Genomic DNA, 19408 nt, shown 5'->3' on the forward strand with positions numbered 1-19408 from the left:
GCCCTATCATCAATGATAAATCCGTTATCACAAGAAAAATGTGCTCAGCGCTTCATGCTCTTGCACTCGTCTTTGCAATACCAAAGATGAGTACAAAAATAACTTATATAATCATGGCAACTACTGAATATTTTTGACTTCCAAGTGAAGGTTTACTTAGGAAAAACATTCCTTCAATACCCACTACACAGCAACAGCTAATTTCAGATACCTCTGTAACTATCCCCCATATCTGCTTTATAACATTCCTGACAATCCGGGAATTTTATTTCTTTTTTTGAGATAAGATGCGCATATTGCGGGGAATGTTATATTGGTGAAACAAAGCATCGGGTTAAAGAGTGCATGGGGTAGCGTATCAACATGATAAACACTGCGGATTATGGGAGGTCTGCCGTGGCGGAGCATTTTTGGGAGGAGCACCATCAAATCTCTCCTGACGAAGCTGTTATCGTCGAACGGGCACACAGATTTTGGGATGCAAATGGCTCAAGAGCTTGCAGATTTGCTCCTCTGAGAGCAACACTATTAATAGAGAGGGGAATCTGTATTCATCCCATCTTCGAAGCTGTGGTTCTTAGATGGGACGAATGGTTCCATCTGGCAAGGTCTCGAGCCATTTCTTGTTCCAGTGCATAAGGAGAGAACACTGCCCATGCTCCTGTAGAAATAATTACTTGCTGTGAACTGTGAGCCTGCTGCTATTTAAGGTTATACTGTATGATAAGCTTCACTGTTGAAAAAGGAGGCAGACACCTCTGAACGCTTCGATATTTTATCGCTTTTATAGGTGTTTTATTGCTTTTATCCGGTATTTTATCTACATTGTTTTATTTTATTTTACATTTTATATTTTTATTGTACAGACAGGTATCTTATTTTATCAGTTTTATTTGGTATAATTATATTATTTATTCTATTTATTTTATTTCATTTTTATCATTATTATTTTAATACAACACAACTCTAATTTATTTATTAACGGTTGGTGCAGGATTGCACAGTTATTGTGAACAGAAATTAAAATATATGTGAAATAAATAATTAAAATCGTTACGTTAAAATTTGCTTTATCAAACCCTAATGATTTTCAAAACTTTATCAAAACCAAATGATTTTAAGAAACTAAATATTTATTTTTAATTTATTTAAAATGATTTTATAGTGAACACATCTTTCAACCTTAGAACTTACCATGATTTATCTACATACCTGATGACCTCTGTAGCATGAATGGCCAAAACTACATCCATCAAAAAACTAAACCTCTTGTTATGGATACTTTCAGCATATAGTAAAACATTGTATGAAAAGATGAAATAACAATTACCTGGTTTAAAAGAAAAGAATGAAGAGTAGGATCATTTTCATCCAAATCGTTCACAGTTAAATGGGAAGATGGCTTTTCCAAATCTACTTCCTCTTCTGTAGGAAATTCATTTCCATCTCCTACTTTTATGATAACATTTTTTTTAATTTCACTTTCTCCTTGATCTGGATTGTCAAAAACACCTGACGTCAAAGGATTGGGATTAGTTACTAAGCAGCGAAGTATACAGCTGTATTCATGAGATGCAGTTTCAAACCTGAACAAAAAAAAAAAAAAAAAAAATTAGTAATCCTAATGAAATAATTTTTAAAATGGCAGAAATAAAATGAATGTCTTATTATGCTTGACTTCGACTACCCCTAACTGATTGCAATAAGTAGGAGGGAAACACCACGAGAAATAAATTTTTAAATAACCTAGATAATTATTTTTTGTACCAACATGTTACAGAAAATACTAGGGTTAAGAATATTTAATCTTCATCATTATTCACATATTGAGATTTTCAGTATTTTAAGTATTCAGGCTTGCCGTCTAGGAACCATTGGGAGGCAGTGATCATGCAGTTTCTAGATGGAAGAAGAAAGATATGACAGTAAATATAGGTAAAGGCATGGGTTTCAATTTTAGAAAAGGGGACTGTGAAAATTTAAGGTGCTGAATGGGCAGATTGCAGAGGGAAGCGAATACATTAGAATTATGGAATACCTTTAAAACAACAATCACAGGAGTCATGAACACAGATATAATATTAAGAAAATATAGCATGAAGAGGGCACCAACATTGATTAACATGGAGCTGGCCAGTTTAACAGAGAAGAAAAATATAGCATGGGGAAAGTCAGAGAGCAATGAAAAGTACTGAAGACAACAGTTACAAGTTAACCTGTAATAGTATAGCAGATAAGATTAGGATGGCCAAATCTAAATATGAAAAAGCAGTAGCTAAAAGAGAAAAAGAATGGGGACAAGAAGTTTTTCATTTAAAAAAAAAAAAAAAAAAAAAAAAAAGGTAAAGTGCAGCCATTATCAACCCACTGCAGGATGGAAGCCTCCTCAACAATTCATGCTGAGGGAAAATGGATCATAATCTGCCACGCTGGTCCAGTGCGGGTTGGCAGATCGACCGTATTCAGCAGTCAGGGGCTTGAACCCCGGTCTACTCAAGGAGCGTATGCTACTGTACTCCTGCTCCTGACAACTCGGCTATGGAGGCAGTCTTAGATAAATCGGGTACTGGGAGTTCAGTTGTTACATGCGGGTGAACGGACAGAGAAACAGATGGAAGTAAGAATTAAAAAGATTCGAAAAATTAAAAATATTTCATCTGATTGGCCTCCTCTGGAAAGTGCAAAGGACAGTGTCTTTGCTGGAAGGTTTCCAAGAGCTTCTCAACATCTTTATGTTTTACAGTTTTTGTTCTTTTATATACAATGAAATCCAGTTACAGCGAATACAGTTTTAATGCATTTCTAGGTTTCGGCCGGTTGTTTTTTCTTATTAGTGCTTTGTTAGTCTACATAATCTTTATTAGTCTGATAGCTTTGAAAAATTTAGCACAGCAAATTATTTTTAGCCAACTTATGTTTAAAATGTATTGGTTTACAACAAAAGAAGAATTTTATTGCCTATAGCCAGTGTGTCGTTAACTGCTGGAACAACCTTCTCTCTGTCATTGTCTTTGGCAAAGAATGCAAAGAAAAACAGCAAAGAGTTCTTTACTTATGTAAACTCTAGGAGGAAGAGGATGAACCAGATTGGTCCACTTGATATCGATGGTTCAACTGTTCATAATCCTGCTCAGGTAGCTAACAAACTAAATGAGTATTTTGCATCTACCTTCACACGTGGAATTATTCAGTGAGACGTATGCCAGAAGTGAATTAAACTCTGGCAGTGAGCTAGATGATTTTGTAATAACTGAGAGTAAAGTGGAGCAGAAATTGTTGGAGATAAACTTAAGAAAGGCACCTGGGATGGATGGGATCTATCCATTTATATTAAAGGAGGCAGCAAAGGAAGTAAGCAAACCCTTAGCCATAATTATGAGAACTTCACTGAAATCAGGGGAGGTACCCATTGATTGGAGATGTGCAAATATGATCCCAATTCACAAAGGAGGATCAAAGGGCAACACAAGTAATTACAGACCTGTTAGTTTAACTTCTTTTCCCGAGAAATTAATGGAGGCACTGATTAAAGAAGCACTACAGGATCATCTAGACAAGACTTCAGTTCTAGCTCGGACACATCATGGGTTTGTTAAGAGGAAGTCTTGTCTCACCAATTTGAGCGGATACTATAATATGGTCACAAAGGAACTGGATAGAGGTAATAATTTTTAAAACATATATTTGGACCTTAGATTGTATGAATCATAATTTGCATGAATTTCGACCTTAGAAAGGCTTTTGATACTGTTGCACATGGAAGACTACTGCACAAATTGGGGCTGTGTGGCACGGGAGCCAAATTGTTGCTATGGATAAAAGGATGGTTGAGGGGGAGAAGACAGAGAGTGGTAATCAATGGATACTGCTCATCGTGGACTAATGTTACTGTTTTCTGTGTTTATAAATGATATTGATGATGGTATTATCAGGCTTAATATCCAAGTTTGCCTGAAGGTTGGCAGGGTTGTTAATTTTTTTTTTTTTTTTTTTTTTTTTAGGAGCATTAGCAACTAAGACCATATTGCTCCGGGGATATGCGGTGGTCATTCCCTGACCTTTCCGCAGCCTCCGTATTCGGTGGGCACAGGCTCGAACCCCGGTCTAATCAAGAAGCATGTGCTACACACTGCTGCTCCTGCCCACCTGGCTACGGAGGCACCTTGGGTTGTTAATGACATTAATGACAGAGTAACATACCAAATGTGTAGTACTCTGTCAAATGTGACAGAGTAACATATCAAATGTGCAGGGGAAAAGGAGGTGATTGTCCCTCTGTATAAGGCAATGGTCAGGCCACACCTTGAGTACTGTATACAGGTCTGGAGAACTCATTTTAAGAAGGATGTAGAGCTGCTGGAACAAGCAGAGAAGGGCAACAAGATTAGTGAATGGAACAAAGGGTTGCTCTTATGAAGAAAGGCTTAAGTTTTGCAAATTACAGTGTCTGGAGATTAGGCACCTGTGAGGTGATCTGATAGTAGTAGTAGTGGTGGCATGTGATGCAAGAAAACAAGTGTATGAGCTCACGCAGCATCAGCAAAAAATAAAAAAAAAAAAACACCATTCCCTCCAAATGCCTGTCCAGTCCTCCTTAAACTTATTTAACCTATCAACTTCCACGACAGATGGAAGTTTGTTCCAACAATTGTACAATTGTACTGGCTAAAGGCAAATTTCCGCACATCTATTCTACATCTCTCTTTTCTTAAATTGAATTTATGCCCCCTTAGGCTCGTAATCTGAACAAGTCGAAGGATCCCATCAGAATTCAGCTTGCTCAACCCATTCAAGGCCTTATACACCTCAATCAGATCACCGCGCAGGTGCCTAGTCTCCAGCCACTGCAATTTGCAGAACTTAAGCCTCTCTTGGTAAGAGGACCCCTTCATTCCCCTCAAAATATTGTTGCCCTTCTCTGTATCTACATCCTTCCTAAAATGAGTCCTCCAGACCTGTACGCAGTACTCAAAGCGAAGACTGACCATTGCCTTATACAGAGGGACAATCACCTCCTTTTCCCTGCTAGCAAAATTCCTATATATCATTGACAAAACCACATGACCTGCCCTGGGCCAGTCTGAATTGCTCAGGAAACTTCCTATCTATCTGACTGCACAATTACTCCCATGTCTTTTTCAATTTCTACCACCTTAAGTGTAGTACCACACAGTTGGTATGTTTCTCTGGGGTTACTTCTACCCATAGGCAGTACATTAAACCTCCACTATTCGAGGGGGTTACGTCCCTGAGAAATGCCACGAATACTGAGTTATGGCTCCCATAGTAGTAAACGGGTTCCGTTCCAAAGTATGAAATATATAAGAAAAACTAGTCTAAAATTTTGTCTATGTATGTATTATGTGTACCTTCATAATATGACTATGTACATAGACAGTACATAGTGAAATGCAAGCATATGGCATCGAAATGAAAATATGAATGGAATTCAATTTAATATTAAATGTAATATTTATTAGAAATTTCAAACAAATCTTTCAAACCAGCACCTTTGCCAGCTAAAAAACCTATCCCGCCAGTGCTGTCACAAGTTTCGATAAAGTGTTGATAAAGGAGCTTTGCTTTTCACAAATGATGAGTGAACTAAACTGAATTTTATTTTGAGTTCAGTCTTCTATCCACAGATTTAAAGCTTTTTCCGTTTTTTCTAATTTAACATCACAAGTTACAGAGAAAATTTTTGAAGCAATTAGCACATTTTCACAGACACTACGGTGGATTTTTTCTTCCGATTTCTTGATTGATCGTACTGCTGACTCATTTATTTGATAATGTTTTGCCACTGAGGAGACACATTAGAAATTTTATCTAATAACTCAATTTTATTCGCTGTCATCACGTTTGATCTTTTAACATTTCCATTGTTATTTGTAGCCATATTTTTTGTACGGGTTAGAAAGAACTTGTCCACAATAAAGTCACTTTCTTCCTTTATCACACTCGAAAAAGTCTGCTTTACACTGCAAAACGGTAGATTTATCACTTTTGTAAGCATAACAATTTATAAATTGATAAATTTATTCAATTTATAAGCATATAAATTAAAAGCAAACGACGAAACCTTCCATGACAAGCGCATAACACATACTGAACAACAATTAGCGAGAAACATCCATGCTCCCGATTTTGTCACCCCTCTCCCTCCACCCACTGAGTGATGTTTTGACCGGGAAAGATAATTTTAGCCACACCCATGTTTTTTTTATGGTGGAAAATGTTCACTGCGCTTTGAAATTCACATTTTTTTAGGTTTCATTTTATATTAAATCAGCGACCGCAAATACAGATACTGCAAATAGCGGGGATTTACACTGAATTTGTCAAGGTTAAACTTCAGTTGCCACTTCTCAGCCGATCTGCCCAAATTATCTAGATCCTGTTGCAGTAGCACACTGCCATTACTGTCATTAACAACCCTGCCAACCTTTGTATCATCTGCAAACTTCGGCACCAAGCCTGATATACTTTCATCAATATCATTGATAAATATACAAAATAACAGAGGACCCAACACCGAAGCCTGTGGGACTCCACTAATAACATTAGCCCACGAAGAGCAGCACCCATTAATTACCACCCTCTGTCTTCTCCCATTCAATCATCCTTTTATCCATTGTAGCAACTTAACCTTAATACCATTCTGCTCCAATTTGTACAATAGTCTTCCATGCCCAACAGTGTCAAAAACTTTCCTGAAATCCAAATATATGATATCAAAATTATTTTTTGCATCCAGTTCCTTTGTGACCACATCATAATATCCTATCAAATTTGTCAGACAAGACTTTCCTTAACAAACCCATGATGTGTCTGAATTATTGCTGCAGTCTTGTCTAGATGATCCTGCAATGCATCTTTAACCAGTGACTCCATTATTTTACCCAGAACAGAAGTTAAACTAACTGGTCTGTAATTAGTTTAACTTCTGTTAACGTCTGTTCTGTTTTAACTTCTGTATAAAGATACTCCTGCTTGAGGTGTATAAAGCCTTCAATGGTTTAAGCATCTCAATGCTGATGGGATTCTTCCTCTTGGTTAGAATAATCACCTGAGAGGGCATAAATTCAAATTGAGGAAAGACAGTTGTAGGATAGATGTGCGGAAGTTTGCCTTTAGCCAGCGGATGGTTGATTGCTGGAACAAACTTCCATTTGTGGTTGTAGAAGTTGATAGCTTAAATAGATTCAAGGCAGAACTAGACAAACTTTGGAGCAAGTGGATGGGTGAAATGAGAAGGTTTGTTTTTTTTTTTGTTTCTCTTTTGGCTGATGCTATATAATCTTGCTTTCTTGCATTATGTGCCCTTACTAATGCTAATGCAGCTGATGTTGCTGATCAAATGAATACGTATTTCACATCAGTCTTTACTGACAAAAGACTGTTCACACTGAACAGAGGCCGTGACACCTTGCTTGACTATTCTAACATTCCATAAAATATTTTGAACTAATTAAACAAAAAAAAAAAAAAAAAAAAAATCAAACAGATTGCAATTCTGACATAATTTGAGGGCTCCATTTCTCTGTTGAGAAATTTCTCAACAGCTGCTATATAAATTAAAGGTGACAGTTTATTTCTTGTGTTTGTTGTTATACTCAGTTAAAGGAGCATTTATCAAATGTTGACAAACCTTAGAATAAATAAATATGTAGGTTCAATATAACCTGTAAAACCATTATTAGGAAAAGTAAAAATAAAGCAATAGAGAGATATCACAGCAGCAAAGAGATATATATATATATATATAACAAATGCTTATTGAGCTCTTTTAAGGTTAAACAATTAGGCCACATAAAGTATTAGCCCACTTTTATTCAACTTAATAACTTAACTTAAATTTCAATTTTTATTCAGTAAATAAAGTGTTTTTGGGTGTCAACAACAGCTGAACAAACACTTTAATATTAAAGTTAACCAATTAGGCTGTATAATTATAATTAAAGTTAACCAATTAGGTATTGTATAATTATAATTAAAGTTAACCAATTAGGTATTGTATAATACCAATATCCAAGTGGTATTATACAATAATAAATATCACTGTAGTATTATTTTAAAAATTAAAAAATTAATGAAAATATATATTGTGATTATAAATTCAGAGGTAATATGAAGGTAACATAATGTAAATGCCACAGTTCCCCTTGCTGCCATGGCATTTCATTATAAGATAATATTTAAGGATACGATTATTACAGATAATATAAATCAGTAACAGAAATGATATACACACGCCACCATTTACCTATAACTGTAAGATAATCTTTAAGTGTGAGATTATTATAAGATTCTAAGTTTATTAATCCAGAAAAAAATATATATTTACATACACCCATTTACTGATCCGCATATCTACAATGTCCAAGGCAATCACTAGCATAGTTGAGAAATTGTACTCCGAGATAACCCAAGCACTAAGTTTCTATTCTTCATTCATATACTGTTGTCATATCTGGCTCCACTTGTTTTCCACACATCCTGTTATACCTGCTGGTATGCAGGAGGTATACCAGGATTACGTCCCTCTGAGCTATAAGTTTATATGAGGGCAGGAGTGTCTATTTCTATCCTAATTCCTTTCCTAACCTGCTACACCATTGTCTGTGACCACACACAACATGTACTAGTATGATCTAGCATGATACCAAAGTATCACATCAGGCCTTCTCTTCTTTTAGTCAGAGGAAGACTAGAACTAAAGGGACCTTTTAACATCATTACTTTTGGCGAGAGAGAGAGAGAGAAAGAGAGCGCGTGAGTTTAAAAAAAGTGTAATACATGGTGTTTGGCACCTCCGTAGCCAGGTGCAGCATTGCGTAGCACACGCTTCTTGATTAGACCGGGGTTCGAGCCCATGACCACCAAACACGGAGGATGCAGAAAGGTCAGGGAATGACCACCACATATCTCCGGAGCAATATGGCCTTACTTGCTAATGCTCCTAAAAACCAAATAACAAACATGGTGTTTGTTTCAACCTTCTCTCACAACTACTTCTGGGTGAATACAAATCTTTTTTGAACCCCCACTTTCCAGAAATGCTCCAGTAGAAATTTCACCATCACGATTTCTTGAAGGTGAAATCTATCTAGCCATCAGAGTATGCTATTTCTAGCAGATACATACACTTGGATAATCCAGTTTAAATCGGAAAGTTCATGGTCGAAGTGAAGTACAATGAAGTGGTCTGCTCCACAATTATTAGATGAGATGGCACGTAGGAGGTTCAGTCACCTTATACACTTTGTCTTCAGCAGACAGATATGTGGTAGGAATGTCCAACTTACTAACAAATACAAGCCACAAGAATTCTGTCTTGGGTGCTACTGGAATGATGTTTTGTCTGAGCTTCAGTTCTGGTACAGAGAATTTCCATTTGCAACAAAAGTGTATGCATTCTGAGACAAAAACCTGAAACTCAGCCATTGCCCAGGGGGTCATATGGTCAATGGCTTGCTGTGATTGCCAATTGATGATCTTCATATTACATTACTGAGAAAATATAGTGAAATCATCAACCAATGAGGGAGTACATGAGACAGAGAGAGAACAGACTCAATACAAACTGGGAATAAGCATTTTAACAAAACATTTTTAATAAAAAAGAGCCCAATGACCTCTAAGACCAAGATTATAGAAAATCTCCAAGCCGTATCAACATGCTTTTTCCATATCAAAGAAAATCAACACCCTGTGCTCAAGTTTAAGGAAAGCATCTTGAATAGATGCTTCCAGTCTTATTAAATAGTCGAGTGTTGACCCATTCGTTTTAAAGGCAACACTGTACTCTAGAAAGGAAATCATTTGCTTCAAAATATGACATGATGTGAACAGTGACCATTCATTCAATCATTGGGAAGGTAAGCATGTTTGTCTTATGCCAGAAATTGGTCTTTAAGATAGATTCTGATGTACAGACAGAGCTAGTTGTAGTCATCAAATTTATCTGAAAAAAGCTTCAAATGCTGCTTTACAGCTTTTTGTTTGAGAGCCAGAAACTGAGGGGGATAAGATGTTTCAACAGATACTTTGTCAAAAGTAATTTTAACAGACACTTTACCAAATTTAAGGTGTCTCCATATCCAGGTGGACAGGAGCAGTAGTGCGTAGTACACGCTTCTTGATTAGACTGGGGTTCGAGCCCGTGACCACCAAATACAGAGGATGCGGAAAGGTCAGGGAATGACCACCGCATATCTCCGGAGCAATATGGCCTTAGTTGCTAATGCTCCTAAAAACCAAAAAACAACAACAACCAAATTTAACATGATGTGCACACATACACATTTCAAAGCTACTGTTGTGGGAATCCCCCACATCTTGTTTTGAGTCTTTCTTGTTGCTGTGCATTCTGCATTCCACCAAGGTTTTGAAAATGGTGGAAACCAAGTAGATATCTTTGGAATTGTAACTGCCGCTGCTTGGATGATATTTTTCTAATCATCATTTCTAATGATACTTGCTAAGCATAATCAATTAGCTGAGGGCTAACTGTAGTGGTACTGAACACTGACAGATGTCTGAAGGCATTCCAGTCAGTGTGATTGACCTTCCACCATGATATCCTAGACAAGTCGCAAGGTCTCCTTTTGTAAAGGGTAGATTTTCAGGGGGGGAAGTGATCACTACTATAAAGGTTGTCTTTAACCTACATTGTACAAACAGAGGGTGAAAGAAAGGGAGTGTGGGGAGAGATCAATTGTAGTATATATATATATACGGGTAAGCATGTGGGAAAAGGTGTCAGAACCCACATTTAGAAAGGCAAGGTCATTGTTTTCAAGCATACACTCAATAGTATGACCCCTTCCGCTGATGTCAGCACTACTCCCACAGGGGACTATGTCCATTAAAATCCTCCAACAGTAGAAAATTGGATGGCAACTGCTTAATGATATCCTCAAGGTCTGCTTGGGAAAGGTCATTCCCAGATGGAAATAGTTGGAGCAAACAATTAACAGGAACCCCACTGTAAAACAAATTGCTACTCTCTCTAAGTTGATGATAAGTGGCATAGCTTGAAAGGGAATATGGTTACCCACAAGGATGGTAATTCCTACATGGATAGGTCCATACCTAGCTCTGTCTTTACAAGTAGTTGAATGGTTATGCAAGGATCATTATTTGCATTTAAATACATCTCTTCTAAGGAGATGTATTTAAATGCACTACCCTCATAAATTTTTAATTAGTCTCCTTGAAAATTTGTACAAATTAGTTTGAAAGCTGAACATTCCTTGCTCTTGTGGTCTTTGGCATCACATCAAGTAAAGGCAGGGAGCTATGACAGGCTGTTTACAAGTGGCTGTACTTTTAGCATTTAAAATACCTCAATGGATTTGGAATGTAAACCTTTACCAGGTAGATTAAGTAACTTGCCTTGTTGGAACTTGGAAGCCATGGGAGAGTACTGAATGCAAGTTTAAGAACAACCAATGAAATGAGATTCCAATCTTTATACATCGATATTTGTTTGACAGCTGTCACTCCTTGTTCTTTCAATTCAGAGTGGATCTCTTCTTCTGAGGCATGAAGAAAATCCTACACTGATGAGACACCGCATAAAGAATTCACAGTTATTTTTTGTGGGGAAGTGATCACATACCAGGAAATAAAGGGGATGATAGGTATTTCCTCCCCGCAAAATGTGGCTTTTACAATTTTCTGGCATGTTTTGGACTTGAAAAATAGATTAAAAGGTGTCCACAGAACACCATTTCATGGATATATTGCAGAACGTGCCAATTGTCTTTTTCCTTTCTGTATGAATAAGGGTGATATTTTCCCTATTTGCCTGCTCTCACTAGCAGAATGGAGAAAGAGGAAAAGCAGTGTCACTGATGGTGGTGTATCTTCAGTTCTGGATCATTTGACAGATGTGTTCTCTATGTCATCTGATTGATTAGGCAGCAGACATGTTAGGGACCCAGAAGAAGATGATAAATTTAAATTCCTCATGAGAGTAAAATAAAAAATTCTTATGCCCTAGTTATCAAAGCCGCCATTGCACCCTACAAGGAGACACTAACTCCTGAACTAGCAGGTATTGCATACACAATAGGATGTCAAGTTTGCTAAGAGCATCATAGCCTCATTTCCAATGCCGTGCTTCCCAGGACCAAAAGGAAGGAGACTTAATGGAATGCAGTTGACCATTGCAGTAAGTAAGAACCACCAGATGACTGATCCCGTATGAGCAGTGTGGGACTTACCATTTTGGTGAAGCAGTAGCCAAAGTGAGGTATTAGGGATGGGCCTCCCTCACATACCAGGATCCTGATTTCCGAGTTTCTATAGGTTGTGGTACATCGCTATACACACTGGATTCCAATGACATAAACCTGGAACCAAGGTAGGAACATCCCAGTGATGCTAATTTGGAAGCCCAGCAGTATCACTGGAAGGTCCCTCACCACTTACAGGTGCCCACTTGAGGGACCACTTCAGTAATTGCTGCTTCACTGTTAAATAGATCAGAGGGGCTAAAGGTCTGACTTATCCCTTCAACTGATTCCCCTCTGCATGTAATTACCAATCAGAAAAACACATTCTAACTTATAGCATATAGAGTGGAATAACATAAATATTCTAATATAGCATATACCGCAGAAAAACAGATATTCTAAAGTGCCACTTTGCTTTTTTTGACAAGTTTTACATTAAATGCCACTCAAAATCTTTTTTTCCTTTTTCTGACAAGTTTTACATTAAATGCCACTCAAAATCTTTTTTTCCTTTTTCTGACAAGTTTTACATGCCAATCAAAATCTAAAATGCCAGTCATATTTCCTAGTTAATGCTTTATGCTAAGTAAGTCCACTGAACTAGATAAGACTGTCATTATTAATTTCAAGATATAGATGTATTTTTTGGCACAGAGTACTACATCTGTGATGTTTCAACAACAGAACTTAAACATTCCAGTATGTACAGCGTATGGTAATAAAATGTTTTGTGGAAGGAACTGGTCAATGGAACATCGGCTGCTAATTCGAAGTGGAAGATTCTCACTGTAGACTAATTTAAATAAATTGAATGTCAGTTAGTGTTACTCCTGCAATGATAAAGAAATAAATTTTTTGGTTACAGTCAGCAGCGTCAAAAGAATGTGTTAAGCATATTCTTCAAACAGTGAAGAATATGCTTAAAAAAAAAAAAAAAAAAAATTGGGAAAACAAACATTAGTACATTTGTGTGTCAAAATAACAAAGTTAGTTCTATTTTATCAGTTTTTGGTTTACCACAAAAACCGATAAAATACAACTAATAAAACATTACTGATTAATGAGAACTGGTACCTAAAATTAAGGTAGATGCTGTAATAAACACAAAGATATCCATGGAATTGATATAAGAAAAATTTTATAAATATACAAAACATTAAAATTATTATCAAAAGATTACAACAAAATTTTTCACACCTTTACTTAAAATAATATCAAGCACAAAAAAAAAAAAGTGTCTGCATATTTACTTCTTGTGCCCTTTTATTTAGTCAAATAATATTATCATACCTCCCAGCAGCTTGATCCACAGCAGCCTTTACCCATGTGAACTTGCGACCAACATTTTCTTTACACCAAGTGTATAGTCCAAGAATTACTTCTGGACACCGAAGTCCAATCAATGCTTCAACAACATATATTAACACCTGTTCAAATTCCACTCCCTATTAAAAAAAAAAAAGAACAAATTAATACAGGGTTTAATCACAATGTTCAGCAAATGATTTTTTGTTACATGCCAGTGTAGTGGACACTTGCTTCATATGAACACTTCTTTTTCTCACTCGTCAGAAAAAATGTGTACTGAAAATGAATTGCATCAAATACTTATTCAATTTATGGAGATACTATAACAAAACTTCCACATCATCAACATCTTCAACATCCCAAAATAATTGATCAAAACATTAATGAAATCATGCATTATCATTTAAACAAATTGATAAACGACTCTGAGGAACCTGCTCTTTCATTACTTTTGCCCATATGCAATAACATGCATTTACTAATGTTAATATTCAATTGACACTTCTCAGCACATCTGCCTAATTTATCCAGGTATTGTTGCAGTAGGTCTCAACTCCTGTCATAAACTACCCTTTCAACCTTTGTATCATCTGCAAAATTAAAACAATAAGCTTGATAGACATTCAACAATATCGTTAATAAATAATATACTCAGTAAGGGTCCTAGCAGTAAACTGGATTAATAACATTAGTCCAACGATAGCAGTGCCCATTTATAACCACTCTGTTTTCTCCCACTCAACCACACCTTTATCCATAACAATAACTTTCCTTTAATGCCACACTACTTCAATTTGTAAATGTCTTTTAAGTGCAACAGTATCAAAAGCTTTACAGAAGTGTATACAGTGCAGCCTTGATATAACATGGGTATCAGGTGACAACTTTAATAACCACGTTGTAAGCAAAGGGCAGTATAGCCAAAAAAATTTTTACCATTTTTCCCCCCCCCGGTCATTTTAACTAAAATACACTACTTATTAAAGAGAAACTTCATTTACTAATGTTTTATGAATATACAGACTGAAACACATAAAATATTAAAGGTTATATCATCCACTTTACATACTAATATACGATGCTGATACTAACATATTTTATGCATCTATTCAGAAACAGTCACTTAATTTCATTTGCAAGAACTGATAACAGCATTTTTTCAGCACGTGATTCTTGATAGTGGTCATATGCAATAATGAAGATGTTCACTATCACGCTGACATTCTTACTATGCCATCATCCCATTATTGTTTATGAGTACTTTGTCCTATCTGGTGCTTTTTCCTTACATGAGTCATCCACATTACTTTCTGTGTCAGGTGCCTCCGTAGCCAGGTGGGAAGGAGCAGCAGTGCGTAGCACACGCTTCTTGATTAGACCGGGGTTCGAGCCCGTCACCACCAAATACGGAAAGGTCAGGGAATGACCACCGCATATCCCGGAGCAATATGGCCTTAGTTTAAATGCTCCTAAAAACCAAACAACAACAACAACAACAACTTTCTGTGTCACCATAAAAGTTTAGAAATCTTACAATACCATATAGATGGACTAATAATAGAATAGCAATTGCTTAAAATATGGTACTCATCTTGAATAAATCTGCAGTGGTATATTGAGAAGAGGTTATTTAGGTTGAATTGAATTGTTAGCTAAGAAACTAACTGCAGATGATGCTTTAGCCAAATGCACTTCCCTTTCTGTCAACCATATTCTTGAACTCACCACACTTTTATTAGATGCCAGGTATTTTAGATATAACAATAAAATTTTCCAACAAACATTCGGGTTACCAATGGGCCTAGGCATTTCTGCCCCCTGTATATTAGTCTGTATATCCTCCTAAGGTGGCAGTTTTCCAACCCACCTAACACTGCCTCAAACAGCATCAGCAAATCTTCATGAATCTTCAGACACAGCATGGGTTTGTTAAGGGAAAGTCTTGTCTGACAAATTTGATAGGATATTATGATGTGATTACAAAGGAACTGGATGCAAAAAATAATTTTGATATCATATATTTGGATTTCAGGAAGGCTTTTGACACTGTTGCGCATGGAAGACTATTGTACAAATTGGAGCAGAATGGTATTAAGGGTAAGTTGCTACAATGGATAAAAGGATGGTTAAGTGGGAGAAGACAAAGAGGGTGGTAATCAATGGGTGCTGCTCTTCTTGGACTAATGTTATTAGTGGAGTCCCACAGGGTTCGGTGTTAGGTCCACTGTTGTTTTGTATATTTATCAATGATATTGATGAAGGTATATCAGGCTTAATGTCGAAGTTTGCAGATGATACAAAGGTTGGCAGGGTTGTTAATGACAGTAATTGGCAGTGTGCTACTGCAACAGGATCTAGATAATTTGGGCAGATGGGCTAAGAAGTGGCAACTGAAGTTTAACCTTGACAAATGCAAAGTACTGCATATGGGTAGAAGTAACCCCAGAGAAACGTACCAACTGTGTGGTACTACACTTAAGGGTGGTAGAAAATGAAAAAGACCCTGGGAGTAATTGTGCAGTCAGATATGAAGTTTTCTGAGCAAATGCAGACAGGGCTGCCAGGGCAGGTCAAGGGGTTTTGTCAATGATACATAGGAATTTTGCTAGCAGGGAAAAGGTGATTATCCCTCTGTATAAGGCAATGGTCAGTGCCACGCCTTGAGTACTGCATACAGGTCTGGAGGCCTCATTTTAGGAAGGATGTAGATTTTACTTGAGCGTGTATAGAGAAGGGGCAACAAGATTGGTGAGGGGGAATGTTTGTTATTTGGCTTTTAGGAGCTTAGCAACTAAGGCCATGTTGCTCCGGGAATATGCGTGGTGGTCATTCCTTGACCTTTCCGCATCCTCCGTATTTGGTGGTGACGGGCTCGAACTCCGGTCTAATCAAGAAGCATATGCTATGCACTGCTGCTCCTTCCCACCTGGCTACGGAGGCGCCCGTGAGGGGAATGAAGGGATCCTCTTACCAAGAGAGGCTTAAGTTCTGCAAATTGCAGTGGCTGGAGACTAGGTACCTGCGGAGTGATCTGATTGAGGTATATAAGGCCTTGAATGGGTTGAGCATGCTGAATTCTGATGGGATCCTTCCACTTGTTCAGATTACGAACCTAAGGGGGCATAAATTCAAATTAAGAAAAGACAGATGTAGATTAGATGTGCGGAAATTTGCCTTTAGCCAGCGGGTGGTTAATTGCTGGAACAAACTTCCATCTGTCGTTGTGGAAGTTGATAGGTTGAATAAATTTAAGGAGGAACTGGACAGGCATTTGGAGGGAATGGTGTGATTTTTTTTTTTTTTTTTGGCTGATGCTGCATAAGCTCGTACACTTGCTTTCTTACATCAAATGCCACTGCTACTACTGCTACTAATCCTTTCTATTTAAGCTTTTTAAACTCTTCTATTTAAATGTATCCTTTACCTGTAGAAACAGTGTTTCCTGTTAACAAGCACAAGCTGAGAAAAATTGTTCTGCACAAGCCTTGCGCAGTCTCTCCAGGGCAAAATTGATTGACAAGGCTCCCATCATATACTCCCGACTATCGTGTCTGGGCAGAACCGTACACACTTTCAAATTTAATCCTAACTTGCAACTTTTTTTCAACACTACCTTGCTTGTTAAATAAGTCTGCAGATCTTCTACTCTTAATGTCATTAGTGCCAGTGTATACAATAACTGTTTGTCATACCTCCAGAAAAATTTGCCCAACACATGACATGACCTAACCTTCTCTATCAAAAGCACTCAACTTCACAATTATGATCCTCAAAAATGTATGGATTATAAATATGACAGCCACTCAGATTATAATTTCACATAAATTTTGTGATAACAGAAAAGTAACTATACAAACAAATCATAAATTATTTTTATAATTAATTATACAGGAAAGTAAAAATTTTATTAGTAAAGAATTTAAATTTCTACTTAATCACATTAAAAAAAAGATGACATCACCACCATCAAAGGCTAACTGTGGTCTTCCACTTGAGTTTGTATTGAAAATCCTTCAGATTTTAACAGACTAATCTGTACCATAAAATATTAATCGATATGATTATTTAGTCCATTTTAAATTTAATACTGATGTGAGTTAGGAACTGTCTTCTGAATGTATTGCACTCCTATAACTGAAATCTGCTTCATTTGATTCTCAACAACGAACATTCACACTTTGTGATTATTTGCACCATGGATTCTGTAAAACATAATGGCTACACTTATTACCACCCAAGTAAAAAAGTTCGGGGCTTGATTACTCAAATACAGAGTGAAACAAGATTTTTAAAATGGCATTTTCAGTCAGGATTGAGTTACTCAAGCTCTGTCAAGTGAGAAGAAGAAAAATTCATTTCCTTTCCTCCTGGATTTATTCTGTGGTTTTCATCAAGTAAAAAAAGGCAAGCCAGGCTGTGAACATTAGTACCTTTGAAAGGGAAACAAACAATGAATTCCAGCATCCCAGTCAAATAAAACATAAGGAGAAATAATCTGCTTTATTCCTTTTCCACAAACAAGGGAGGGAAGAAAAAAAATACACTGAATTAATTTAATTTTTTTTTTTTTTAACTTAAACACCTCTAAGTTTGTTTTTGTAATCCACATTGCAAGACAATTATTCTTCACTCTTACATTCTCCACACAATTACATACCTGTAAGCTTCCAGAATCTTTCATCTCTTGCAAAAGTTGAAACCCTTGCCTTAGAGCTATAGCTCTCTGTCCAGAACGAAGTGCAACAACAACAATAGCCATTCGTACCCGAGTCATCCATTCCTGGCAAGTCCCCTTATTAGTACGAAAAAAGGTTCTAACAGTCTAGAAAAGAAATAGGAAATTTAGCAATTTAAAATCTTACATATAAGATGAAGGTTGAAGTTCACTTCTAAATAAATATCCCTCAAAAGCAGAAAACTGGGGTGTTATACTATATAATACTCCAGTAATGTATAAGAACAAAGTATGCAGTGTACCTAAAAACAATTCGCTTGTATCAATTTTAAAGATTGTATATTTCAATAGGACATATTTCAATCTGGTTTGAATTTCTTCAATAAGCTTGTGCTGTATTAATTTCAGCAAGGACTGATAATACCATTATTTTCGTCATTACGTTTTAGCTAGAACTTATGCTTTTTACAGTAGTCATCTCTTAATTCATGTGCTCTGAAGACCACATGAATTAAGCGAAATGAATTAAAAATTGAAATTAAAAAATGCCCCAAGGGAAAAATGCAGCATGTGTACCCTGTACACATGAAAGATGTTTTATTTTATGTGAAAACGTCTATGACAGCACTAGAGTAAAACCGTTTAAATTTTTGAATAGTTTGACCGAAAATTACTTAGGCACTTACACTACTTAGAAGGTTGATGATGATGATCATGAAAAGATTTTATTAAAGTCTGCATTTTATTCTTGCATAATATTACTACCCGCTACTTACTCTACTAAATCAACATTAGTGACTGAGTTAGTATCATTTAGGAAGTGATGCCATTTCCATAGCTTAGTATGAACTTACTCTTCTGAATTAACTACTGACTTTAACGAATCAATGTTAGTGACTGAGTTAGCATCTTTAGCGCCATTTAGGAAGTGACATCATTTGTGTTATTTAAAATCTAACAGCCACCTAATAGAATGTGACATCAATTGTGCCATTTCCAAAAAAAAAAAAAAAATTTTGTTGAAAATCAATTGCATTGTTTCCATTACCTTAAGATAATTTCTTTACCAATCGATTATACTTTAGTGCCATCGTAGATGTTTTCACATCAAAAAGAAGTGCACTGCTCTTTTCTTAGGTTGTTGTGCATAATAGGGAAATTAGTCAGTAGAAACTACCAA

At 36.5% G+C, this 19408-nt stretch overlaps 1 protein-coding gene across 1 annotated transcript in view; it reads right to left on the bottom strand.

The window, feature by feature from the left end:
• The window catches only part of nonC (serine/threonine-protein kinase Smg1), a 1411261-nt gene that overhangs the window by 916669 nt on the left and 475184 nt on the right, over window positions 1–19408 (bottom strand). The window contains exons 23-25 of the mRNA XM_090378365.1: window positions 18211–18375; window positions 13536–13690; window positions 1331–1586 (exon numbers count right to left, since the gene is read on the bottom strand). Of these exons, the coding sequence (XP_090234491.1) occupies window positions 1331–1586; window positions 13536–13690; window positions 18211–18375 (576 nt within the window). The remainder of the gene's footprint in view (window positions 1–1330; window positions 1587–13535; window positions 13691–18210; window positions 18376–19408) is intronic.

This window comes from Mastigoproctus giganteus, chromosome 7 (genome assembly GCF_048544385.1).
Source record: "Mastigoproctus giganteus isolate SK-2022 chromosome 7, ASM4854438v1, whole genome shotgun sequence".
Taxonomy (NCBI): domain Eukaryota; kingdom Metazoa; phylum Arthropoda; class Arachnida; order Uropygi; family Thelyphonidae; genus Mastigoproctus; species Mastigoproctus giganteus.